The 13909-nt window shown below is 40.3% G+C and overlaps 1 protein-coding gene across 1 annotated transcript; it reads right to left on the bottom strand.

Moving 5' to 3' along the window:
• Nucleotides 1-1645: 1645 nt before the first annotated feature.
• NTPCR (nucleoside-triphosphatase, cancer-related) lies at nucleotides 1646-13374 on the bottom strand. Its single transcript, XM_009281823.1, has 5 exons — nucleotides 13350-13374; nucleotides 12281-12443; nucleotides 11096-11192; nucleotides 7750-7959; nucleotides 1646-2963 (listed from the first exon to the last, which is right to left on the bottom strand). Exons 1-5 carry the CDS (start codon nucleotides 13372-13374, stop codon nucleotides 2895-2897), a joined length of 564 nt encoding a protein of 187 aa, XP_009280098.1. The 3' UTR covers nucleotides 1646-2894.
• Nucleotides 13375-13909: the final 535 nt, after the last annotated feature.

Raw genomic sequence — 13909 nt, 5'->3', positions numbered from 1 at the left:
AAACGTCCTTGATTCTCAGGCTTTGAGAGAGTAACTAGTACCTCATATTCTCTCCTTTTTTGCACCAATTAAAACCTGCAGGTGCACTAATGTTGTCATCTGGAATCTTGCTGGTATATCAGAGGTTATTTTCACCAAATGTGTGCTATTAGTAAAATCAGCCCATCAGGGGAATTGTGAATGCTCTGTTTGTTGTTACAGTGCTCTCAAGCCCTTCCAAATATTTTACTATTGCAAGACCAGACAATAAATTTTTACCTCTAAAGTAAACACAGGGTGTCATAAAAAACTAAGTTCAGTTGGATATATTACTTTCTCACTCACTCAATGTATATTTGAGACAGGTGAATCATTTCTTCAGGACTGTCTCAGATTTAAAGGCCAAACATGACTGTTACAGTAACCTAGGATCTCCTGCTGAACACAGACCACAAAATTTCTCTTTATTTCTCTTGAAAAGCACTCTAGCTCAGAGAGAAGATGGGCTTAAAAAAAGAACAACAAATTAAAGACTCTCACCAATGTTGAGATAGGTAGCAGAAAGCAAGAACCACTGATGTCAGTAAAAATACCCTTTGATTTAAAAGGGCTGATACTTCACTCACAGTTCCAGTGAAGGAAAAATCCACCTCCATTTTGGAAGTTCTTCCAGTGACTAACTACTCTCACTACAAAAGGTCTTCCTTGCACCATGAGACAATCGCTTAAGAGTACTATAAGTGCACTGGTCTGAAGTTCCCCAAGCTTGTTGTTATGATTCCTTTTTCTTTTTTTCCAGTCTATTAAATGGTGGGACTACAGTAGGCATCATGGCACTATATGCAGGGCAATGTATCTACTTCTATGAGGAACAAATACCGCTTTAAGTGATGAACTCCCAACAATACTGGCTGAACTGGAATTTGGAAAACTGAACTCTGCCATCGCTCCTGAAGGAACTCCCTTCCCCGGCTTCTGTCAAATATCTCCATTTTATTTAGCTTTAAAGGCTAGTCCTCATTTAAGACTCAACTGCACTCCCACTAAAACCTTGCTAGACTTCGGGTAATTATTTAATCATTGAAAGAACTATTCTTTTCCAGCGTATTTTACAGCTTAAGAGACTTAACATTGAAACAGTAGGACATCCAACACTTAAGTGCAGAGAGGTTTCTGTTCAAAAGTCTATGGCACACCGCCCTGAAAAAGTTTACTTTGGTCCCAAGTCCTTCACTTCTAATAAGGTGCCTTGTCTGAGTAAGATGCCTGAGGTAATTAAGGGATTAGTGGTACCTTCAGGGCACAGCCTTACGTTGCAAAAAGCAGCCAGGAGCTGTACGTTCCCAAAGGAGGGGGACCCTGAGAGGAATTCTCTTTTTCCCAAATATGATGAAGACGATACTACCGTCCAAATGGATTTGGGCAGAATGGTAGCGTAACGGGGCAGTCAGGGAACAGTCATGGCATCCTTTAACATGGCGTGTACCTCCTACCATCTGTGGAGGGGCAATGTTTGTACCAGACCCTCGTTCTGAATATAGGAAAGAGAAAGGACATTCCCTCCATGCTCCCAGCGGTTTTCAGGGCACCTGTAAAAATGCCTGTCCCCATCCAGCCCCCGACAACTTTGGGTGTCAGTTTTACAGAAATAAATAACTAAAATGATATTTGAAAATGCCTTTAAATAGTTTGCTCATTTTAACAGTTGTTGAACTGAACAGAAAAAAGTTAAGAAACGACTGAATTCTTAGCAACTTCTTACAGCCAGAGATGACTATAAATCATACAATGAACTAAGTGTGCACCTGGGAGGGAGTTCTGTTTTCACAACATGCAAAACTGATTAAGTGGTAGCACTTTTCCTGAATACATTTGCACACCTCATAGGGAAACACATTGTCTAATACTCTCAAACACTTCTTATTTCAGCATTAACCGTTAAGCACGTACAGAATTGAATAAGGGAAAAACCCGCCCAAACAAAAAGTATCAACAAACATAACAGATTGTAAAACCCATATAGACAAATGCAGTATTAAGTAGATCCTGACTTAATAAACTCTGCATGAAAAACACAAGTCAAGATTTGACTGAACTTCATGGACTTGAAGATTTATATATATAATTCTTTTTAAGGGGGTGCGAGGCAGGATTGCCATCAGAAACTTGAAAATAAACCCAAAACATGGCCCTCTTATCAACTACTGTCTGGGCCACTTAGGAGAGGGTAGAGTTGGTTATTTTTCCTCCTGAAGTGGAATTCTGTAAATATCACTTGGGACTACAGGGAATTTCCTTGAAATTCTAGATAACCCTTCTTATACTGCAACCGGAGAGAGGAGTGTCTGGGGTTAGGGGAAGAGCATCTGCTTATTCCTTCCTACCTCATGAATCATCAGCAGCCATGCTGAAACACACTTGGAAACACCTAAGCTGGCTCACCAACAGCAAAGATATTTCTATGTGAACCAGGTAGAGCACACATAGATTTTGGGCAGGGTCCTGTTCTGTTACACCAGGGCTAAGTTCCAGATACTGAATTGCTCTCTAGGCAGTCTTTCAGAGTGTGGCGTGGTCTAAGATCTCAAAACAAATTTGACAGTTAATTGCTTTTACATGGTGTAACTAGGATCAGAGTCAGACCACCTAACTTCCAAATACCCAGATTAGAACTGGATGTTAACTACGCATCCGTTCAATTTTTTGAATGGATTGGCTTGTGAACCACATAAACAAGAATTCTGCCATCTCGTTTTCACATTTTAGAGTATTACCAGCTTTACCTTGCTTACCCTGAAGGCTCCAGCAAAGCCTCCAGGGGCTAAAGCAGGAAGGACAGACTCTAAAACATCCGCAAAATGTTGTAATGTTTTGTTAAAATAAAAGCTTTAGTGTTTACAGGCAAGAAAAGGTCTTCATTTTCTGCAGGATTCCACAGCTGCCAAGATGTCTTGTAAAATGCTGTTTCTGTTTTCCTTACTAACCTAGAGAAAGAGAAATTAAAACTGATGTAATTTGATGAATAACCTCTATATCAGTGTTTACTTCAAAAACAAACAAAGCAGAAATTCAAATGCATTTCTTTCTCAGTGAAGGAATGTTGAGTGTCAAACACCTGCCTTCTGCTGCTGCTGAGAACACAATAAGCTAAACCCACAAACCTGCATCTGTAATTGAGTATTCAGTGATCTTTTTGATTTAATTACCCATGGTATTTTGCAGTACTATTCAGGGCTTAAATAACTAACAAGAATCACTCAAAGAACCAGCATGTACTTTTGTCATTACTAGAAATCCTTTTCAATTACCAAATATAATTTTCCTACTATAAAGTGGAGTTCTTATGCCTTCAGTACTTGAAAGGGTTGTATTTATTAGGATGACAGACCTAGTCAAAAACATCTGCAACGAAAAAAATTAAAACAGGCTTAGCAGCGCAAGCCTATATTCTGAGAAACCTTAGCATTGCAGGATAGAAACACCTTGAAAAAGAAATAAGACTACTTGAAAAAGCTGGGGGGCTTTTGTAGCACACTGAGGTACGCCTTTGGTTGACCAGTCCATGGAAACGCTGGGCTTTAAGACCAGTGCATGTGAAAATCCATATAGACCAGTGTCCTGTCTTTTGCTGGGCCCATCTGCATTGCAGCACGTGCAGATTACCGTAAACTGCCAAGCAAATGCTAGCACTTGCTAGTCAGCTCAGCTCCCAGGCGCAGCAATGATGAAGCACAGACCTGGCAGGGGGTGGGGGGGTGTAAATTACCCCTTCTTGACAGACTGGGTCCTGATACAGAGCCCAGTGACCCACAGTGCCATGCATTACTAACTCAACCAAAACCTGGGGAGATGGCTGAGGCGGTGAAAGGGTTAACAAGCAACTGTGAAGTGTCAGCAAAAGCCTCATCTTAAAAAGCCGAAGAAATTTTCCCCACTGTTCAGATCCCTGCAGAGAGGGCAGGAAGAAATCAGGCAAAGACAGATGGGCCAAAAAAAAAAAAAAGTAAGTGCATTCATATTTTTAACAAAGTTTGAGAAATGCTGTTTGGCAAGGAAGGATAGACACCACACTATGCATGGCATAAAACTCTCTACCAGCAAGGTTTCACTGCATTCCCTGTAGCTGCATTTAAGATCTGAGCACAAGGGTTTGTATCCCTTCCAGTACTACAGTCAATACTGAACCAGAGAAAGTTCGGGTTTTTTGGGGTTTTGTGTTTTGTTTTGGTTTTTTTTAAAATAGGTGACAGTCCTACCTGAAGAATTTGGCCCTAGGAGCCTACTGCTATTTACAGTCACAGACATCCTATCCAAATGCTGGAAACGAACACTGTAAAACCTAGAGTCGGTGGTCTCACCTATGCCACTTGAATTCAAGACAGCAGATCAAAACATGGGACTGATGAAAAAGTTACTTTTAAAAAAAAAAAAAAAGGGAAAGAAAGGGAAGATCTGCCTGAAAATGTTGCTGTTTTTATTGAGTATCATTCCAAGCCTATTATAAGAGAAACAGAAAACCCCACAATAACAAAGAGAGCAAGACAACAAAGAATGGAATTGCTCTTCAGTAAGGCTATTGAGAGACCCCAAGGTAAACAAGGCACAGAGCAGAGATCAGCCAAACTCTAAATCTCACAGCAAGTGTCCTGATATCCTGACTTTCAAAGGACCTTCTGAACATTTAATAACTCTTCCCACTGTCTCACAGCCAACAAAAACAATACTACGTTTTATCTATCAGTTATCCATACCTACATGCCAGAAGTCCAGTGAGAGCAGCAGAGAGAAAGTGCCAAATGCTGGGAAATTTTCACAACTGTTTTACAAAGGCTGCTTGATAGATATAAGTCTCGTCTTAAGATCTGGAGACATTCAGTGCAGGCAGCTTTCCCAGAGAGAACAAATCTCCCAGTATCTGTACTGAATGTACAAACAGATGGGTAGATTTTTAGACAGGGAGCTGAAAATAACTGTAAATGCTGCTTATACGAAGCATTTAGGCAATTTGGAGGAAACTAACACCTAGACTCCACACAGGCAACAGTAGAGGACAAAAGCTTTCTTCCCCTAACTGTTAAGGTACTGTCAAGGAAACCCCTCTTGCACAGTCTGTTCAAATGGAACCTTTTCTTCTTCTGATCCATTTAACTATTTATTTTCTTTCTTAAAAGGCAATTGCAACCAAACTTCACTAATGGGTTTCATGGAAGCAAAATTAATAGATGGGAAAATGGGAGAAAATTAATGTGTGCCAGCTGCTAAGGACAATCTGATCCTATTTATGACACCGTGTCTGCAAAACTACACAGACCCAGGTGCAAAAAGACCCTCTGTAGTTTCACTGGAAAGTTTAGTTCTCAGCAAAATGGAATTGGGCAACAATGGAAAGAAACGTGTTAAATATCAGAGCTCCTATCATTAAGTGCTCTAAACATACTAAATTAAACATTTGAGACAAGTCCTCAACTGCTTTTAGGGCATCTGGGCCCATTTACACCAACTGAATATGCTTTCAAGACAGAAGGGACTGTAAAACCCGAAACAGCTGTCTCTATGCACTTAGCGTCAAACATCAGAACTGTCCTTGCGACAGTAAGAGAAGGATGAGAAAACTCTGCTGAGTTACTTGAATGTAGCCTAACTCCATATTAAGTGACAAAGCAGGCAGAACTTTTTTGGAAGGTAGCCACCTACTTCTGCACACTTCCAGGCACCATAAAAGTTAGTAAGAAATTACTAACCATGAGCTATTTGGGCACTCCAGGTTCTCCCCATGCCGCAGCCCTTGAAGAACATAGTTGGTGATCCAGTATTTACCTCAGCTAGTAACACCTCTGACTCCCCATGGGCAGGTTCTGTTCCTGCTCATGCACACGTTTTAACTAGCTGGGAAAGAGCACGTAGTATGTCACTGGAGCAAGCGAGACAGATGCTCTCCTGCACAAGACTTTAGCATAGCAGGTCTCTGCCACCTGGGAACTATTGCAGTCTGTCAAACATTTCACACCCATGCTTTTGGCTAACGGATTCACCAGAGAACTCTATTTAAACAAAGAAACCTGCATGTCCTAATCTCAGCAGCATAAACAGGATGGCTCATTTTTTTAGTAAAGTTTTTTTTTAGCTAGAGAAAACACTGCTCCATTGAAATTTACAGGAAGACTTTTTGTGGCTGTAGTCAGTACTTAAGAGAAAGATGTATCAGCAGACTGATACACCTAACAACCCGGGGCTGAGTGGCACATGCCCTCAGAACATCACCTGATAAAGAGAGACAGTGGAAGACTCAAAAGCTTCCTTGAAAAGCCAAATGCTGTTTTCTAGCCCTCTGTTTCCTCCCGAGAGGACCAAACGCACACTATTGCCTTGCTGTGACTGCAGCCTAAGCACTGAATGACTGTTACTTTCAGTGAGGCGTTCTCCATTCCCTCTTCCCCAGTCCTACCACTGTAAAGCAAGTCATAAAATTCACATTCACGCGCATCCCTGTTCAGTAGCCTGACAACTAACACACATGAGCTTGTCAGCGGGAAACCTGGGGTTTTATCTCTGAAAGGAACAGTAGGAGTTGAATGCTTATGTGAGGAAAGGAATCTTCTCTCATCTTTGCTCCTAGGATTGCTTTAGCACTTAATTAAACAGGCATTTAATTTAAAAAACAGAAATTGAAGATGATGATGGGCTCGCCAACTAAAAGAAAGCTGAGGAACTTTTCTGAGCACTGCAGTTTTATTAATCTCACTTTGAAGAGGAAAAAAGAAGATGGAGGCTTTGCTTTCTCTGCAGTAATTAAGATCATTCAGTATAAAGTTGTTGAGATAGTGTTTTTTTCCCTTCCTCATTCACTTGGATGAAAACAAAGTAAGCATTCTCACCGTGACGTGCATCTGATAAAGAACAGGCTGCAACAGTATACTGCTCTATAGCATATTACCCCTGTTAGTAAGCCAGGATGTTTACATCCCACTTACTGAATTTATAATTTATGGAGATGCACAGTTCAGTTTTGGATACACAGCTTTATTCTCTACTACAAATAGTACCCACTGAGCAGAAAAAGAAATCAAAGGAGCGGGGGCTGCATTTAGCTTGTTTTTGTGAAGCATCCAGGACACTTACAGATGTTAAGGAAACCTCACACATGTATTCCTGTGAACAGACTATGTTTTGTTGTGGTACGTTTTTGAGAACCTCCCTGTAACTGATCAGAAATGCACTTTGAAGCCCTAACATTCTGAAAATTATGTCTGTAAAAATAACATAATGAATTCTAAAATGGGTTCACTGACTCCAGAGAAAGTACACTCCATTTACAAGTGTCTGTCTTCTAGAAATAATTTCTGCAAACTCCACTGCTGCCTCTTTTTTTCCTTGAATATGATTACTGGTACTATTTCTGCAAGTCAGTCTGGAAAAAAAAAAATTAAAAATCTGACCATACTTTAAAAGATGTAACTCTTAGGAATAATGAATACTTATACGGCAATAATACTACAGCAAGAAAACCTTTTAAAACAACTATATCATTACTTCTACAGCCCCTCACAAGCAAAGCCAGCTGTGCGAGACTGCTACAGTAAGTGCCAAATGTGATTTTTTTTAATAAGGTGAACACCTGCCCATTAAGAATAAAATGGAAACTAAAAAACTTATTTCATACAAGCTACCCACAGCTATCAATTGGTAGTAACAATTCGTTTTTAAACAGAGCCAAATACAAACCAGCAACCTAGAACAGAAGGCTCTTTAAGGATATTAAATATTACTCACGTTGAACACTTTAACATCTTTCCTACTTCTTATTTCTTCAACAAGATCCAGTGGCTTTCCCTTAGGTATTGGAATAGTTCCAAGCACCACAGTCCCTGAGCCAGTCAGCGTTTGACGAACAGCTTGAATAAAAGCCTGGCTGAAGAGTTCCATTTTACCAATCTCATCTATGACACAAATTTTTTTGTCTGCATCACTGCCATGGTTTACCTGTGGAAAAGTGCATCAAGAGACCGTAAACAACACAGAACTTAGAACAAGCATCAGAAATAATTTCTATGCTAATAAAAGAAATACCTCCAAAAGAAATCAATTCAATTGTAATACTGGGGAAAGTGGGAGAGTCAAAGCTGCAGCTGGTAACTGACAGACTTATAAATCTATCATTTCTATTTCAGCACAGATTTTTGGAAAGATGAAAATATATGTAAAACATAAATACCAACTACAATAGGAAAATGGATATTATGGATATTTCCTTCAAAGCAGAATTCTCACAATGGTCCCATATGAGCTATTTGACAATTAAGAACTGCACTTTGCCTACTAGCAGCTCTCAATCAATCTGAGGGACAGCGGTTTTTCAAAACTTCATTCTTCCCATCAAATTATGCATTTAGAATAGATCAATATGCACACAACACAAGTATTAAAAATAAGACTTGCATTAAATCTAGATTTGCAAGTTCCTCCTCTTGTAGCTGGGTCAAAGGAGGGTCAAAACTAGCATTTCTCTCAGAACAACTAGCTATCTTCAAAACTATCTGGATAACAACCAAGCCATTTCCAAGCCTCCTTCACATCAGAACAGTCATCTTCCATTTCTTCGTCAAGATACAGCTTATTCTATAGTCCTAGCCATCCCCCTGGACCGTAGGATAGGCACCACACTAACAATTAACCACATTTGTGTTTCTTTGCTTTTTTCATGAAATGAATACTGTGCCAAACAGTAAACGTGCTGCAGACTGGCGTCAGCAGCAGGGAAGTCTAGGAGAGAACATGGGTGAGAGCCATGGAAGGAAAGGCAACTCGGAAAGCAGAGGAACTATTCAAGAGAAAAGGAAGCGCACTGCCTACCCTCTCTTGGTAAAAGTAACTGAGAACTGTACTCCATTACTTATAGAAGTGAGAAGGAAATCAGCTCAAGTCAAAACATCACTGTAGATCCATGAATATATACCAATACCAGCCATATTATATAGAACCTAAAAAAAAAAAAGGAAAAAAAATTGCAATCTTTTCCCTTGTGAAGGCAAAGTATTTGCTTCTGGGAAAGTGGAAGAACTGTATAACATGCATCCTAAAATCTTTTCAAACTACGTCCCTGCTGAGTAGCTATTTTATCTAAAATCCTTTCATAGATCAGTGAGCTAAAAAGCCAATACTAGTCACAAGGTGACACATTGAGAAACAGAGCATTTTGCTTTGAAAAAAATCCTCGGTCCTGACTGGTAAAGTTTCCAGAACTAGAGAGATCATCCATTGTAGGATCTACCCCCGTTCTCACTGGAGTGAACAAGATCCAAGCCTTAAGAGCTGAAGCTGTCCTCAACACTAAATGGGCACATGCCTACTCCATGCTGCTCTGATCAAACCAGACCATACCTATGACTCTCCTGCCCTCATTCTTCATTTGTCTCTTCTTGTTTCAGTTCTATAATCTTCCGCACTCTCCTCCTCTCCCATTTTGTGCCACCTACATGCACGACCACATTCCCACAAAACTGATTACCAGTGCCTCCAATGAGAACAGGGTCATGCACTGTCCGACCCTGCTGGCCCCTTTTCTTCTTCTCCTCATGCTCTTGTACTTGCAGAAAGCTATATAACAACCAGAAAAATTCAACACTGCTAACACCCTTCGAGCAAGATCTCTCCTGGACTTCACATTAATGCAGCAGTAAAAGGATTCCGAGTACAGCACTGGCTTAATGAAGTCTTTTTCATTAAACTATCCTTCTATTTACTAACATAGTAAATCAAGTTACAGTGAAATTAAATATAAAAATTGTCCCTTTTTATTCATACTTCCTTTCTCCCTCGCCACCAACATCTTTGCTTCCCTACTCTCAGACTTTAATGTTCCTTGACAAAAACAAGAATCAGACCCTCAATCTCATTTTTGCTCCTTGCACCTCTTTGGTTTTTTGTTCTTTCGAAGTTCATTAAGAAGTCCCTTCTTCCTTGGCCCCTTGAGCTTTGGCAGTGTAGAAAAATCACAATAGGACTTTTTTAGTAGTACAGTTCAGCAGCTGCTGCACACTGTTTGTGATATGTTATTGCCAATATCAGATGTGTGCTTGTTCAATTTTGGAGAGGGGAAAGGTTGGAGTTGGAGGGAGGAAGGAGAAGGAAAAAGGCAGTAACAGAATGTTAGGAGGACAGGAAAAAGACTGTGTGGAAAGTCTTGTCACAATCAGAGCACTCCTTGTGCAGCAGGCTAAATCCCAAATTATCAGGCTGCTATCATCAGTTAAAACCTAGCAGCCTGCAGGTACTTATACAGCAGTAATCAAAAATAACCACTGGATTGAAGAAACAAATGCTTCTACTGGAAGAAGATGGGAACCAGAGCAAGAGGGAAAAAAAGGCTGTAAAGAAGAGCAGCAGCAAAAGCCTTTTTCTTGGAGCGACCCAGTGACTCCACTCAGTTCTGCACGGTAAGCCACTCATACGTTTTGTTTGCCTTCCAATATGCAAGACAGTGACGTAGGAAGAAACTTCCTATCGGCTCTCTCTCAGGCTAAGGAGGTCCTGCTCACAGGACGATGTCAGATCAAGAATAAGAGGGGACTGCAATCTCTCCAACACCACAGTAAGCACAAGAGAACAAGCAAGATTTGCCACTGCAGCTTCCTGATCCCAAAGTCAGTGAGAATCAGCGATACCCAAGAAACAGGCCATTTATTAATATCAAAAACTAGTAAAAGGCTGTAAAGAAGAAGAGCAGCAGCAAAAGCCTTTTTCTTGGAGTGACCCAGTGACTCCACTCAGTTCTGCACGGTAAGCCACTCATACGTTTTGTTTGCCTTCCAATATGCAAGACAGTGACGTAGGAAGAAACTTCCTATCGGCTCTCTCTCAGGCTAAGGAGGTCCTGCTCACAGGACGATGTCAGATCAAGAATAAGAGGGGACTGCAATCTCTCCAACACCACAGTAAGCACAAGAGAACAAGCAAGATTTGCCACTGCAGCTTCCTGATCCCAAAGTCAGTGAGAATCAGCGATACCCAAGAAACAGGCCATTTATTAATATCAAAAACTAGTGCTCTAGAAGGGCCTTCCAATAACACTCATTATCATAAAGCATCCATTTTTCAGCAACTTTCACAGAATACTCACATTTCTCAGCATAGGTAGAACCAACTGCTCAAATGAAACAAGGTCTACAACATACTGTCCGACCCGATATTCACGTCTTGAAGTAGAAGAATCAGAACTGAATTTGAAAAAAAGAGATACACAATTCCTTCTAAGTAACGAGCTTAATGAGAACTCACTGCAGTCTTTTCAAGTGGATTTATGAGAAGTTATCCTAATAAGTCAAATCCCCTTAATTCTTCTAAGGAAAGGAAAGAAACTCTGTAAACCATCCATTAAGTCATATTGTAGATAACATACTTTCAGATAATAAATATACCGTAAGCTACCTTCACAACTACGTAAGCTCAAATTTGAACAGTGTACAGAAGGACAATGGGATCTAAAAGCCAGCAGATGTATTTACACTGAAATCAAAATACATGCCTGCAGTTCAGATCTTTGAGTTTGGTAATGTGACACTATAGACAGCAGTACCCCAATTCTCAGTATGGGCTGCAAAACCCTTAAACAATCTTGGAAAAATACTCATTTTGCATGTGCTGCATCACATTATCCTAGGTGAACCTCCTTTATTAGCAGTATGCAAATTATTTAGTCAGATCAACTATGTCTGAATGAGGTGCTAACGTCACACCTGGACCTACACTAAGTTTTGCACAATGCATGAAAAGCTAAGTCTAGTGAATTGGGAGAGACTGCACTTCAGAGGCTCCCCTTCTTAGTGGGGCTCCAAAACCCTCTTTTTCTTAAAACTCACATGTGGGTTTTGTGAGCCAGTCAGTGGCTCTTTAAAACAATGTTATATGCAATTTCCCTTTTATTTTCCACTTCTGTCTCCATAAATCAGCTGGTGGAAACAAAAAATCTTCCTCCCTGCCTACAATAAGCTACTTACTGTATCCCAAAGAGACTTGGCCTCACAATAAAAGGGTCGGCAGTGCTTCCTCTCTATCTGGTATAAAATAGGCAGTAAGAGAGAACACCCTTCTCTAGCACATTTTCAATACTTCACTACGCAATAGAGACACTGTCTACATACATAATATAGGTCTCAGCCAGGACATGAGAACTGAACAAAGAACCTGACCATGAAAGCCATATGTGTGCTGGAAATCACCTTCTGGAGGAGCATTTAACATGCCGACAGACTGGAGCAGAAGCATAAAACAATAAGCCACTTGCAGTTATTAAAAATCTCAGTACCTGACTCTAGATAAAGGTCCTCGTTTTCCAGACAAAGTGACAACATCAAATCCTGTTCTCCTGCCACCTTCTCTAACTTCCTCTGTGTAAAATCCATCAATGGGAATGCCCGAGGATTTTAGCGCTTGAGTGACTTTCTGGATCAAAGTAGTCTTTCCAACCCCTAAAAATAAAGAGGGAAAAAAGCACACAGGATTATCTTCTTCTCTACTAAAAGCCCATTTTTAAAAACGGCAGTAATGATTCGGTTCAGCAGGAACATTGATTACTTTTTAAGTTTGCAAATTTTTTTTTTTTTTTTAAATGGTAGGAAAGGAAAGTTCATCTTGGACCAACATTGTAATGTTTTACTAGCCTTTAAGAAGTATGTCTACAGTGAAGTCACAACAGAATGGTAAAAATATCCCAGGCTACCACTAAACTTGTTAGCTTAGAGAGTGTGCATGCAGGCCACAAAGTTTGCCCCAAGACAGGTAAATACACGAGAGCCATACTGTTACACAACTGATACCCAAGCTAGCTAGAAGACTGACTGATGAATCTCCCTTTCTACCACTGCTATTCACTACTTTTTAAGAACAGAGCTGAGTTCATCCCCCTGTTAGATCATAAGGTCAAAACTGACTGCTAATACCAGGAGCCTAACTGGCACAAAGGACGCGCTACTTCTACTGACGTCCTAGAAATCAGAAGCACTCAATGCCCCCGAGGTATCAGGTCTTACATGGCAAAAAGTGTTTCCAACAACAGAAACACGCTTCTTACGGTAATTGAAGCAAGAGAGGTTTTAACTAGATACAGGGAAAAGTTTTTTTATCATGAGGACAAGCAAGCCCTGGAAGAGGTTGCCCAGAGAGGCTGTACAGCCTTCACATCCTTTGAGGTTTTCAAGACCTGACTGGATAAAGCCTTGAGCAACCTGGTCTGGCCTCACAGCTGACCCTCTTTTACACCTCCTGAAGTCCCTTCTCACATGAATTATCCTGTGGTCCTATAATCCATTTTCTTACCCTAAGACAGATCCTTAAAACCCTCACCACCTGATGTCTCCTAGCACAGTCTGATGTACTTTCTACAATGTGAACGTTGGCCATGTTCCAGACATCCTCTCAGTTCCCACAAAGGAGATATTTCTTCTCCTTTGCCATTGTACAAGTACATCCCTTGACAATCTCCTTTTAAACTCAACTTTATTGCCTCTCACAAAATTTAGTGTTATCATTTCATTTTTAAACATTGTTGTCAAAAAAATCAGACAATAGAAAATATCCAGCAGAATAAACCTTTAAATTCCTGGAGACAAGGAATACAGACCAAATGCGAGGTGCCTAAAGATGCCTACAGAAATAATTTCAACATGCACATACCAAATTCCTCCCTTCGATTTTAAGCAGATTGAGGAACTACTTTCTTAACAGTCAATATCAATGGCAAAATACTCTATAGCTTCAAGGGCACCTAGTCAAACTATTAAGCAAACTTTTCAAAATTGAAGCCAAAGGGATTCCTGGCATTTGAACAACAACAAAATGACAAATGTGGCACCATCAATATCTACCATCTTTCCAGGGCCTTGTCTCTGTAAGTGAATTTATACTAATTTGGCTAAGTAGATTTACTATCTCTAAT

The sequence above is a fragment of the Aptenodytes forsteri genome, unplaced genomic scaffold (assembly GCF_000699145.1).
Source record: "Aptenodytes forsteri isolate BGI_AS27 unplaced genomic scaffold, ASM69914v1 Scaffold132, whole genome shotgun sequence".
In the NCBI taxonomy this organism is placed as follows: Eukaryota; Metazoa; Chordata; class Aves; order Sphenisciformes; family Spheniscidae; genus Aptenodytes; species Aptenodytes forsteri.
Note: the sequence above shows the minus strand (reverse complement) of the source record. Positions and strands in the feature narration are given on the sequence as shown.

Excerpts from the sequence above, each read along its gene's own strand:
- NTPCR (XM_009281823.1), bottom strand. The coding sequence starts at position 13,374 with ATGGCCAACGTTCACATTGTAGAAA. Across the intron at positions 12,444-13,349 it reads CAACGTTCACATTGTAGAAA|GGGTTGGAAAGACTACTTTG; the intron begins GTACATCAGACT and ends CTTTATTTTTAG. Across the intron at positions 2,964-7,749 it reads AAGATGTTAAAGTGTTCAAC|GTTAGTAAGGAAAACAGAAA; the intron begins GTGAGTAATATT and ends CTCTTTCTCTAG.